The sequence below is a fragment of the Nilaparvata lugens genome, chromosome 2 (genome assembly GCF_014356525.2).
Source record: "Nilaparvata lugens isolate BPH chromosome 2, ASM1435652v1, whole genome shotgun sequence".
NCBI lineage: Eukaryota > Metazoa > Arthropoda > Insecta > Hemiptera > Delphacidae > Nilaparvata > Nilaparvata lugens.
In genome coordinates this window covers 82,424,279-82,437,620 of record NC_052505.1, presented here as the reverse complement: position 1 = coordinate 82,437,620, position 13,342 = coordinate 82,424,279, and the positions used below count along the sequence as shown (strand labels likewise).

Below are 13,342 nucleotides of genomic sequence, written 5' to 3'. Positions count from 1 at the left end.
TAAGACTCTTATGAGCATACAGTGAAAAAAATCCCCGAAATGAAACGAGAAAGAACCCAATTTATCCCATGATCATAATGAACAAAATAGTAGTGGGATTTCATTTTATTTTGGGGAAATGAGGTTAATGTTTGTGGTATTTGGACCACAGTTTGTTATGAGTGAGATTGCAATCAAGGACATTATGATACAATTATTAATTAACGAAAATCCTAAATAAATGCTGTAAATCAACCCGAAGACTTCTGCTACTGCAAACATTGACAACAGGGTTAACAGCTAGATGGAATTTCCCAAAAGTTGATGGAATTTCCATCTAGCTGTTAACCCTGTTGTCAATGTCTACAGTAGCAGAAGTCTTTGGGGTGATTTACAGCATTTATTTAGGATTTTCGTTAATTAATAATTATAATTATAATTATTTGATTTTGTATTCAATTTTTTTAAATAAGTGCAATATTTCTAAAGTTTTTAATTTATTGTAATACATTCTGTAATTTATTTAGAGTATATAATCAACCTTCAAAATTCAAAATTTTAAATCAACATTCTTGGCCGAAAATCAAGTGACGAAGCTGTGTGTGATTACATAACCTTATCTTTTGGACAACATTAACATTTTATCAAAATTTTTGGAGAGAAATAGTACAGGCTCAGCCTAGTTTTTCCTCCAATGTCATAATTGTATTATGATTATAGTATTTTATACAATAAATGAATAAATGGATATATTATTTAGCATTTGAATAAATGCATTCTCCATTTAATTCCATCTGTAAACATTATGATTCGATTGCAATGAAGGACGTTGCAATATAACTTTTTTCATTCTAAGAAAAATGAAATATTATTAAGTGAGATGGATTTCATTCTTGATAATCCTAGAATGAGATAATCAACAGTATCAGCCTACGCTCTATGATCATAATGAACAGATCAGTACCATACAGAAACAATAGCATAATATACACTCTCACCCCAATAAAACAGTGAAATTCGACAATAATCAACAGTAATCGGCTTGAGATAACAGTAAAAGTTGCGACATAAACGCCCTATACCATGGGATATCTACTTACGCTATTGTTTCTCTATGTTAGTACTTATTCGACATCTGCTTCTCACGATTTTGTGGGAGAGAGGTTGTGAATGGTAGATTTATTCAGATCACAGCTATCAGTGATTTGGGTACCGTACTGTAGTAATCAATGAGGTAATATAACGATGATTTTTTAGGAAAAATGAAATTATTGAGTGACATGGATTCTATTCTTGATTCAGTATCAGTCTACTCTTCTAAAGGATTAAATAGCTTAATGTAACGAAAACACAAATAGAAGTTGTCAACAACTTTTTGTGGTATCAAAATAGTAAAATGACTGTATTTTGACGTAGCCTATTACAATTAAGTTTGTTTAACGGCAATAAAAATAGTCTTATTCTTATTTCTTATTTGTTTTCATCATGGAAAAAACCACATCACGCAAAGCTCAACTGTGATGGATAAATAAATTTTATATTGAAAACCTTTGATACCATAATTTAACAAAATATGAAACTATTGTGAGAACTCATAATGAATTCAGGTGAATACAAACACAATGTAGAATAGAGAATAATGAAGATTGGTTACATTGCATTATAGAAAGTTCATTACTGAATAATCTGTATTTTCCAATAATTTTATAAATATTATTGAAGTCGATTGAATTAGAGAAGTCGGTTGAGGGTATTTTGTCGGTATAGGAATTTAATTTCACGTCGGGGTCACCAATATAGGAATTTAATTTGATTCCTATGTTGAAATTGATTAAATGGAACTAAATGAATGATGAATTAATTTTAATGTTCGAATGACTAAATTGAATTTTTGATAAATATGAAAATAAAACTGTTACAATTGATAAACAAAGTATGCTAGCTGAAAACATCACAGGTGGCAATCAGATGATTCGCCACAAGGGTCCTCATGTGAGTTGCAGCATAGCATTATATTTATCACTGGTTTTCGTGATAATAATATTATGTGCTAATAGTATGACTGATGATTATTGGGAAAAACTGATGATTATCAAGAAATGTTGAAGGATTATCTAATTTTATGTATCATCAGAAAAGACAAAATTGAAATTGAGGAACTTACTTCTGGAGGGATGCTGAATGTATCACCAGCCACATTGGCCCACCAGACCATGAGGTAGGAGTAGGCTGCGATCCACAGTATACTTCCTATAAATGTTATAGGAAAAACTTTTTCCTGTTGAAAAAAAATAAAACAATCAGAAACTGCAAGGAATATAGAAGATTCAATGAATGGAATACTGAAATCGATGAAACATTCGGATTGCTATCAAACTTCAAACATGGTATAGATTTTTGAAATTGAAATTGAAATTATCTTTATTCTTTTTAGGAAATACTAACAATACATAATATACAAAACTTGAAGAAGGTTCCTCAAATGGGCAAAGCTTGTGTGCGAGGAACGAGTTCTCTACATTTACATAATATACTTGAATATACAATGATAGATATGACAATGATACAATATAATTGAAAAACAAAACAATTTCAACCAATAATAAGCATTAAACAATAACATATTATCAAAACAAAAGAAACAGAGCAATAATAATTATTAATTACAAGATTTATTACTTACAGACTTAAAATGATAATTTTAATGGTATTAGGATACTACAAGAAATTAATCCTAAAAGAGACATCCCAGACACACTCAAAACCCCTCAACACACCGTACACATTAAATTTCGTATAAATCCTTTTGAACTTCCCTATTTCTATGTTTAATTTTCATTTTATTCATATTCTATATTAATTTTTGATATTATTGTGAACTTGCGTTCTTATCACACCACTCGAGCTCTATCGATCAGAATAAATTGATACTATATAATTCTCCATTTCCTCACGATTCACCACACTAAGTATCCATTTGTTGACTATTTGCTTGAGATGGCTTATTTTATATTTTCGGGATCTTTTATAAATTCTGGTAGCTTAAGGAAAAGCATATTGATTTTATAATGCGAGTATGTAGTTTATTTATTATTTATTTATTTATTAGAACAGTCACAAACACGATATTTGGAAAGAGAAACAGGCAATAATTGCCCAAAACTTCTTCAATTCCTTGATTTTGGCACATAAATAGTCCAAAGTGAGGTTAAGTTTAAAATTTCTGTTTTCACCAAAGATTAACACTCAGAGAATAGTATTCGAGATTATGACTGATGAATTTTGAATTTCGAAGGGTTGATAAGAGCCGGAAATAACACTAAACAATCCGAAAGTTTCAATAATATTTTAATATATTTAATAGTTGTGAATGTTTCAAGCAAGATTAATTAATATTGATACGAAATGTGAGTTTATCTATTATTGATTACATGTAAGTTACCGGTCTCTTTGAAATCAAAATGTTATAGAACTGGTCATATGGCTTGAGATCGTGACAAGAGCAAGAAAGGTCTGTTTTGATACCTGTCCTTGTATAAATTATATGTACTGTCTTGAAGTTATTAATTCTATATAGGCCTAGTAAATAGCATGGTATTTGATTTACCTCACTCTCATGTCAAAACGATTAGGATGTTGGTATGTAGGCTAATACCAGGGATAATAGCAACTATTTGACCAAATATTTATAGAAATTGTAGAATGTATGATTCAGACATTTCAATTTATAAATCAGTTTCTGATGAGGAGAAGAATAAAATGAAGGGTGAGAGGATATGTTGGGATGGAGGGGCGCTTCTCAAACGATAGACCCATATTTATAGACGTATCATATTATGCTTTTATAGGCATATTATAGGTTTCATAGGCCTTTATTGATAGAAGTAAATTCCGAAGTCCTGTAGGCAAACATGTCAGTGAAACGTTTCATGAGGAATATCGATTGAATTTATTTCTTTTCTGTATAGGGCTACTTTTATAGAAATAGAAAGAAAAATAAATATCTCAGTACCCTGAGATACCTGTGAATTATTTAATCACAATGAATAATTAAATAATTATAAAGTGATTAAATAATTCATAAAGGGTACTGAGATTTTTATTTTTCTCCTATATCGATTGACTTATACGTAGGATGAGCTTGGACATGATGAATATGTTCTGTGGTAAAATATCAATATTAAGTTTAATGAGAGATCAATTATTGATGCAGTGATCAAAAATTCTTCTGTTTCCTTGTTCCTTGTTGGATCTGCGATTTGGCTAACAAGAGATGCATAAATCAATCAAACGATTTGGTTGAACTACCCTTGGGTCTCCCCACCATTCAAAGCCATACGCTAATAATAATAATAAAATGAGATGATAAATGACAAACGCAAAGTGTGAGTTAGAAAGAGAATTCTCAGGCTGGGAGTACACAGGTTAGTCAAGACAATACTAGTCACGTTTAGTCACAATACTTCTCTTAGTTGCTTTGAAGACATGTCTAATTGCAATGACTAACCAGTGTGAGTTGCGTCATAAGCAACAATGTGAAGTATTGTGACTAAACGTGACTAGCCTTACATTCCTTGCGCTACTAGAGTGGGTTAGCAAAGTATTGCTTCCATAAAACTATACATGTAAGCTAATTTCATGATTTCTGTACGTTTTAAGACCTCCATAGCCCAATAACTCCTCATGTTAAGTTTTAGTACACAATGTGATAAATAAATAAATAACGTGTTTTTCAACTTTCTTTCCACTTCCATCTAGCTCATTGAAGATTCAGCTGATTTTTCATTCCCATTTCTGTCCGTTACCTTGATTTTCAACAACAATATGTCAGTACACGTCTGAAAATCATCTCCGAGCGAAATGTTTCAATCCATTGAGAATGGAATCCATAGAACCATACATGTAAGCTCATTTCATGATTTCTGTACATTTTAAGATCTCCATAGCCCAATATCTCCTCATGTTGAGTTTTTGTACACAATGTGATAAATAAAATTTATTAATAAAAAATAAATAACGTGTTTTTCAACTTTCTTTCCACTTCCATCTAGCCCATTGAAGATTCAGCTGATTTTTCATTCCCATTTCTTCTGTCCGTTACCTTGATTTTCAACAACAATTATTTCAGTACACGTCTGAAAATCATCTACGAGCGAAATGTTTCAATCCATTGAGGATGTGTGCAATATTTGGCACATGGAACTGGGTCTTACTTGTGGATTGAATTGATCCGTGGCGCTGTGTCGAAGTAGGCCGAAGCCGAATCAGCTGCTGTTTGCTCGTTGCGTGTTGCTTGATGGATGACGAAGCCAACAGTCTTGGCCAAATTGCAACGGAATTGGAATTGAATGTTCGAACGCTTATTGGTTAAACGTTGTTCCTCCAACTTTAAACTATTCTACAAGTCCACAACAGAAGGTTTAACGCAAACAGTCGAAATATCCTGCCATATCACGAAGGTATTGGCCAACTAACTGTTGAACTGGTTTATCAGATCACTGTTTGTGAATTTAGTGGAGTTTGTCATACAGTTTGACGCAGTTGTAAAACTGCACTGTCGTTATTATTTGTTATATTTAAATGGTTTATTGGAAAGTTGAAGAGAGCTTGCGTTTGTTCACTCAAGATTTAATGCGTTCACGTCAAATAAAGTAGTAGCAAGTATCAGTAATACTAGGCTGTGGATTGATTCTATTCGAACATAGTAAATAAGGTATTTTTCAGTGTAGATGATTTTTTTAATGATAGTACTTGACTTCTATGTGGCTGTGACTGAAATGTTGCTTTTCAAGTTATTTGCTCAACTTTTCAATTATTATAGTACACTGTTTTTTTGATGTTTCGACTTGGCCTGCATGTTTGCCGTATTGTTTTTGGCTCAATAAATTGAAATATCGGGGAGCGAGCTTCGCTTGTTTACACTCATAAGTATAGAGAAACGCTCCAATGTAGATCGAACGTTCATGGGATTAATACTCGACATAGTCATGATATCAACATTCCTTTTGTCCGTCTGGAAAGGCTAAGGTCCAGCCATCTGATAATGGGTAGACGTTTATTTAATAAATTGCCCCTCAAGTTTAGAGACATGAGAACCATAGAGTTCAAAAAAACTCTACATAAGTGGCTCTGCGCTAACCCCTTCTATTATGTTGACGAGTTTTTCCAGCTGCCTGAATCCAGCATAGACCTGTAATGCTATAAAAACCATTGAAACCATAAAGTCATAATAATTTGACTAGTACTCTATTATGTATGTGTTCTGATATTTTGACGTGATCTTATGCATCTATATATGTTTCATGGATCGAGAAATATATCTATCTATCTATCTCTGGAGTACAAAAGCATAAAAAATGTATTACGAAAGAAGAAATTATAATAACATTCATACAGAAATGTTCTATCTAATCACAGTAAATTGAGATTAATTCTCAAACGGAAGGAAAAAATTTCCCTCACAAAGGCCCAGTTGCACAAAAGCCTGTTAAATTTTAATCCTGATTAACTTCACGTGAACCAAATCAGAGAAGACCATTCCAAAAAGATGTAGGCCTATCTACTGGAATTAATCAGGATATATCCTATTATATTAAGCGATTCTGTATGTCTGTTTATATTTTTATATCTGGTGATTTTTTTATATCGGGGACCGAACTTCGCTCTGGAGTACAAAAGCATAAAAAAATATTACAAAGGAAGAGATTATAATAACATTCATAAAATTCACACAGAAATGTCCTATCTAGTCACAGTAAATTGAGATTAATTCCCAGAGGAATGCAAAAATTTCTCTCACAAACGCCCAGTTGCACAAAAGTCGGTTTGAAAATAACCCGGCTTTTTTGCAACCGGCACTAAGTACATGATTGAATGATTACAAAAGTTCAACAGCTGAGTCATAATTTTGACATTGTCCACCACACATGAACTCGTTCACTCACTTTCATCACCAACAGACGATGAAATAATTATCCTTTTAATGTCCTTCAGCGAGTTTTCCAAGGGATAAGACCTAGTTCAATCGAATCTTTATATTATGAACCTACTATGTTCTGAATTTCGTGAGAATCGTTAGAGCCGTTTTCGAGATCCGGTGAAATACAAACCTATAAACATGGAAACAGAAGTTGCTCGTTTAATAGTATAGGATTTGATACGGTACTCTTGATAACTCATTAATGCCTACTCTCGTCTTGTCCCGTATTATAGGCATTTCAACAAAGCAACAGAGATGTAGCCTATTGCACTCAATAACATACCGTAGCCTAATAGGCCCACACTATACAAGGTAACTCACTAATTCGTTGGAAAAGAGTAAAGCTGCGTTTACACCAGAGTTATTAACAAAATGTTAATAACTTAATCCTTATAGATTCTATTAGATTGAACATAATTTATCATAGATGAACAATATGTGCTTGTCAAGCTTCGTTCAATCTAATAGAACCTATAAGGATTGAGTTATTAACATTTTGTTATTAACCCTGGTGTAAACGCAGCTTTAGGGTATGAACAGAACGGTCAGGTCGATATTATGTAGAATAAATCTCGCTATCGGCTTTCTATAATATTATCTAGTATATTCTATATCAATGACTCCAAATGCTTCTACCATTGTACAGCTGTTTAGTGGCATCAATCTTCATACCGTGACTTAATTGTCCTGTTTGCACCTTCTGAATTCCCACACAACAGTAAAAATATAATTCCAATACGATCTAGTGGGATTATTCATACTCGGCCGGGTTGAGTGAGAATAAACCAATTAGAACTCGTGGGAATTATATTTATTGTTCACTGTCACTGTTGAGTGGTACTGTTATCAGCTGATTCCCGAACACTAACCCAATGAGCCAATATGGAGAGCTTGTGCCTTCAATGTGCCTAGAATGTGCCTTCAATATGGTACATTGCTGTGGGGAATTCTAGTGGCGCAAAAGAGGTGTTTCTGTGTCAAAAAAGAGCTATGCGTGCTATATTTAATTTGGGTATGAGGGAGTCCTGTAAGCCTTTTTTCTTAGACAATGGTATATTGCCACTTCCATGTATTTACATTATGGATTGTTTAATATTTGTAAAGCAAGATTCTAATCTTTTCAATTTGAGGGGAAGCATTCACGAGCATAACACTCGGTCAGGTAGTCAGATTGATCTGGGCCGTGCTAGGCTTGCCAAAACACTACAAATGTACTGCTATATATATAGGAGTGAAAATTTTCAACAGGTTATCACTGGAAGTACGGAATTATGATCTTGATAGTTTTAAGAGAGCAATAAAAGGATGGTTGAAGAATAGAGCATTTTATTCAATCGAGGAAATACTGGTCTGTAATTGTTATCCGTAGATAAAATATTTGAGTAGCCTATTTGTATTTTAATTTGTAATATTATAATAATTATATATAACGTGTACTTGTATACAAAGTATCAATGTTACTGTATCGTTATGAAGTGACTTTTGTCAATGCAATTATTTTGTTTGTGACAATAAAACATTCTTAATTCTTGATTCTTGATTCTTCCTGCACTGCCGACTTGTCTGAAAACGCCTGAAATATCGCTTTGTGTCGCTCGATTCTAATTCTCTTTTGATTAATGTTTTCGTATGGGATATTATCATAAAAGTGAGGTCTTATTGGATCAATAGAGTATTTCCCGAAAAAATGCTTTTCAAGACGTTGATGTTATACTATGAATGTTCTCATCTGTTCATGCATGCGGTAAAAAATGTGTAAACCACAGATTTATTGATACTTAGAAAGACCGGTTTCGGTATTTACACCATTGTCAATCTCTGATAAACTGTGGTGATCAATAAATCTGTGGTTTTTTGACAATTTCTTAGTCTTTTTCATCTAATATGAATAATTACCACAATATCAACTTCTCAACTACACAAAAAGTGAAAATCTATCTTCTATTTGAAATTGATTTCTTCCTTCTTCTTCTTGTCCTTCATCTTGGTCTCCTCATCCTCAATAATTACTTTCTCTCATTCCTTACTCCACTCTTCAATCTATTTATTAATTATTAGCCTCATTCAGATTCTCTCATTTATTCCAGAACATTTATAAGAAAATGCTTCTCCATGTTTATCAAGGAGAATCTTGCTAACAAAATTTAAAACGAGAACTGTTCAATTCTCCTATATTCCTGTACTCGCTGTAATTGAAACTATTCTACTGGCTGAAATGTTTACAGTCTACTATTGCCCTAGAAGCCAGAGCAATCAGATCAATTTCCACATACATTAGTCCCCTCAAACCATTAGTTCCATGGACGTGCTTTGTGAGACACTTATTTCGTTCCAGTAAATACTATTATGTTCATGGAATTACTGTCTACGAAAACAATTGAAACTTTCGGATAACAATTTGAAGCTCGCAAAAGGTTTTTCTTATACATTTTCATTGATTCAACATTGTATTATTGGTATCAGTAACTGTAACATTGAGTGTCAGTTTGAACAAAAATTCATTTTCAATCTGGTTTAAAATTCTGAATACTACCATCAAGTTCATTTCTTACTCCTAATTCACATCATAATCCTAATGAACATTATAATCCTAATGCTCATTATGTAATCCTAATCAGAGAAAACCCATACAGCTTGAAACCTATGTTCTAATGCACATCAAAATAATAATATCACTTCAGGACTCAAAAGGTTAAGGACTGGTTTCTAGGACACTCAATAAATCTAAAAAATCATTAAAATATGTTGATTCAATATAGATTCAATGGTCCATTTGATTCAATAAGTATCCTGAAAAGTATTGTAGAAACCGGTCCTATATCCAAATCATGGTTAACTTCTAGTTTAAGCCACCAGCTAATTCAATTAATTATTCAGTTCAAGCTTTAACTGCGCGAACGGCACTTATTAGTTTTATCACAGAAATGGAAGCGTTTTGAACGGTTTAACGTTTTCAGTCGAATTTTTCATTATAAGTGATTTGACCTACATAAACGTTTTTCAGAAGAATCTTTCATAAGTGATTTGACCAACATAACTCCGGAGTTGATTGGGATTCCAACTCGAAAATCCATGATAATCTGGTATTTCTCTGGTTGGCCTTCTTTTCGAAAATAATGCTCCATCGAGTATAGGCTACTATTTTGATTGAAGGCACTATAGTCATCAAACTTGAAAACTTCAACGCTTTGAATGGGTGGTGTTGGGAGTTGTATTTTACATTAATGAATGGTTCCGATGTTCGGTATTTGCTCGATTAGAAGATAAGTCTGGCAAAGCAGATTCGCCACAACAGAAGAGGCAAGCCAGACCACATGCCGTGTACACACTCTCAGCTCACTTTACGGTAGTATTCACCACAACAGAGGCAATCCAGGCCGCATGCCTCATCGCATGCCACATTGCATACTACCGTGTAAACACTCTCAGCTCACTTCACGGTAGCATTCACCACAACAGAGGCAGGACTGGCCGCATGCCTCATCGCATGCCACATTGCATGCTACCGTGTACACACTCTCAGCTCACTTTACGGTAGTATTCACCACAACAGAGGCAATCCAGGCCGCATGCTCCATCGCATGCCACATTGCATGCTACCGTGTACACACTCTCAGCTCACTTTACGGTAGTATTCACCACAACAGAGGCAATCCAGGCCGCATGCCTCATCGCATGCCACATTGCATACTACCGTGTAAACACTCTCAGCTCACTTCACGGTAGTATTCACCACAACAGAGGCAGGCCTGGCCGCATGCCTCATCGCATGCCACATTGCATGCTACCGTGTGAACACTCTCAGCTCATTTTAGTAGCTCAGCAGCTACTAGCCATTCCAGATCAGTGCCGCTTATAAATTATACCCTCGTCGTACAATGTGAACAGCGACAAACGAAATTCGCCGTCTCTTTTGCTCCCTTTATCACTCGCTTGCACCCCTCATCATTCATACGTCATAAGTCCAAACGAGACCAAACCACACATTCACACACATTCATTCAAATTCACACACATTCAGAGGACACACATCCCTTTTAAACTTGCCGGCAATGATTTATTGCAGCGCTGACTTATTCAACTAATGCCAACTTCGGTGGTAATCTCTTTGCGAACCGGGAGCGTCATGTAAATGAATTTTGTATATTTTGAAAACTATCTACACGCCATGGAGATCGATTATCCAATTTGTGTGGATTGAACAAGTATTTCCATAATTTGTTTACTGAATCACTTCACTGGACGTAAACATTGATTAGGCCTATATTATTGTGGTAACTGATAATCGTTTTCTAACTATTCAGGATGTTGAGTGACAAACGTTCAAATACCGGCTAACTAATTTTCAACGAATAAGTAACATGCTTGTCTATTGTACACTGACTACAATGCTACTTTGTTCCAATACTTAAATATTCTCATTGACCGAACGCAGTGAGGTCTATGTTTTAACTCGGATTTTCTCTCGTCTGTCAGTATGTATATACAGTCTCAAAATTGATTTCTTTAGAGTAATTTCAAGAGAATCAAGTTAAACTTTAAAAGTAAACTCTAAATACAGATATAAAAAATACTCTTTTTCTCTCTCAAAATTAATTAATTTCATGCTAGAAGTATTTATCAATTTCCTTTTTTCTCATTTCGCTTGTAAGGTTTTGTAGCCATATTGCTCTTTTTTACTTCTTCGATCCTATCCGTCCATCCTATCCATATCCGTCGATCCTATCCATATATTCCGTCAAAAATGTTGTATTTATTTCCCATCAGATCTTTGTTATTTTACATTGAGAATGCTCTACTTTTAAGTTTATTCACTATTCAACTTATTATCATTATAATTATTTATTTTTTTACTTTTTCATTTAAATATAGTTTGTTTTATTTTATTTTACTGAGTATTGCTTGTTAAATTACAATTTAGTATTGTATTGGAGGGTTAAGTGTAAGAGAGGGCCGACTGCGCCCTAACTTCGCCTCCAGGTATAAAATAAAGGCAGTCATTCTATTCTATTCTATTCTATACTGTATATGTATGTATGTAAATCATTTACAGCCAAACGCGTTGATTGAATTCCATGAGATTTGACAGGAATATTTCTTTTTTAACTGTATACACAATGTTTTTTGAGATTTTGCATTTCAAGGATGATATGAAAGGAAAGGGAATTTCCTCCATACTCCGGAGGAAACTTCCACTATATATTATCATCTACTCTGGAGATAGGATTAATCAGACTATAGACATAATCAATCAGCTGTCAAGTGGATTATTCATTGCATGCATTACACAGATTTCTGGAGAAGCCGGTGAACAGGTGTCACCAGATACTTGTGGATGAGAAAACTGCGTGAGGTCTACTGCTCACAGAACTACTAGTATAATACTGGATAATAATGGAAATTACCTGGATGCACTAATGTTTGCAAATGATTCACGAGTATTTAATTTAGTATTTGAAGCTCCATTTCCGATTTGGTTCTGATATTAATAGTCCAGTCAATAGAGACATGAAGGAGGGAGTGTGCTTATGAGATAAATTGTAGTTCAGATTTTTCAATATGTTGTTTAGATGAATAAAAGGAGTCCAGAACCAATTTTGCATGAAAAATTTTCTTGTTCTGAACACAGAGTGAGTCATAAATCTCGAATTTTTGTATCTCTTTCAGTTTTCAGGTGATACTGTTTTGAGAGGAATTGGAAGGTGTGCAAACTGATGACGATATTGGATATGGGCTAGACCACATTAAGCGTTTTCAGGCGACAACACAATCAGCCAATCGGAGAGCTTCCTGCCCTGCCGTCTCTAAAAACTAATGAAAAAAAGCTTTATATTGTCTGACTCTAAGGTTAGGGTCCCACACATCGATTTTCATTCGTACGATATTTTGCCGTCCTTATCTATATATATAAAAGCGAAATGGCACTCACTCACTGACTGACTCACTCACTCACTCACTCGCAGAACTAAAAATCTACCCGACCAAAAACGTTCAAATTTGGTAGGTATGTTCAGTTGGCCCTTTAGAGGCGCACTAAGAAATCTTTTGGCAATATTTTAACTCTAAGGGTTGTTTTTAAGGGTTTAAAGTTCGTCTTTAGCGTGCATATTCTTCTTCTCCCAATCTCTTAATTATAATTGAAATTTTCATATCATATGTTACTATAGAACTAAATCTAGATAGAGTACCTCTTCGAAACAGTTGTTAACTGGCAACTAAATTAATTTTTTGTCAGGCTGGCATTAAGTTTGTTGACTTTGTTAGGTTGGCACCAAGTTGAAGATTTAAATGCATTTATCGCGGAAAAATTGATTGAGCACTGCTACATCAATCCTGGGAATATTATATTACTAGCCGTCAGGCTCGCTTCGCTCGCCATATCCG

The 13,342-nt window shown here is 34.1% G+C and overlaps 1 protein-coding gene across 1 annotated transcript in view; it reads right to left on the bottom strand.

Moving 5' to 3' along the window:
- The window catches only part of LOC111045659 (sodium/potassium/calcium exchanger Nckx30C), a gene marked incomplete in the record, with an annotated part of 193,805 nt that overhangs the window by 4,227 nt on the left and 176,236 nt on the right, over positions 1-13,342 (bottom strand). Inside the window, 1 exon segment of the mRNA XM_039420220.1 lies at positions 2,144-2,250. Coding sequence (XP_039276154.1) covers positions 2,144-2,250 — 107 coding nt within the window.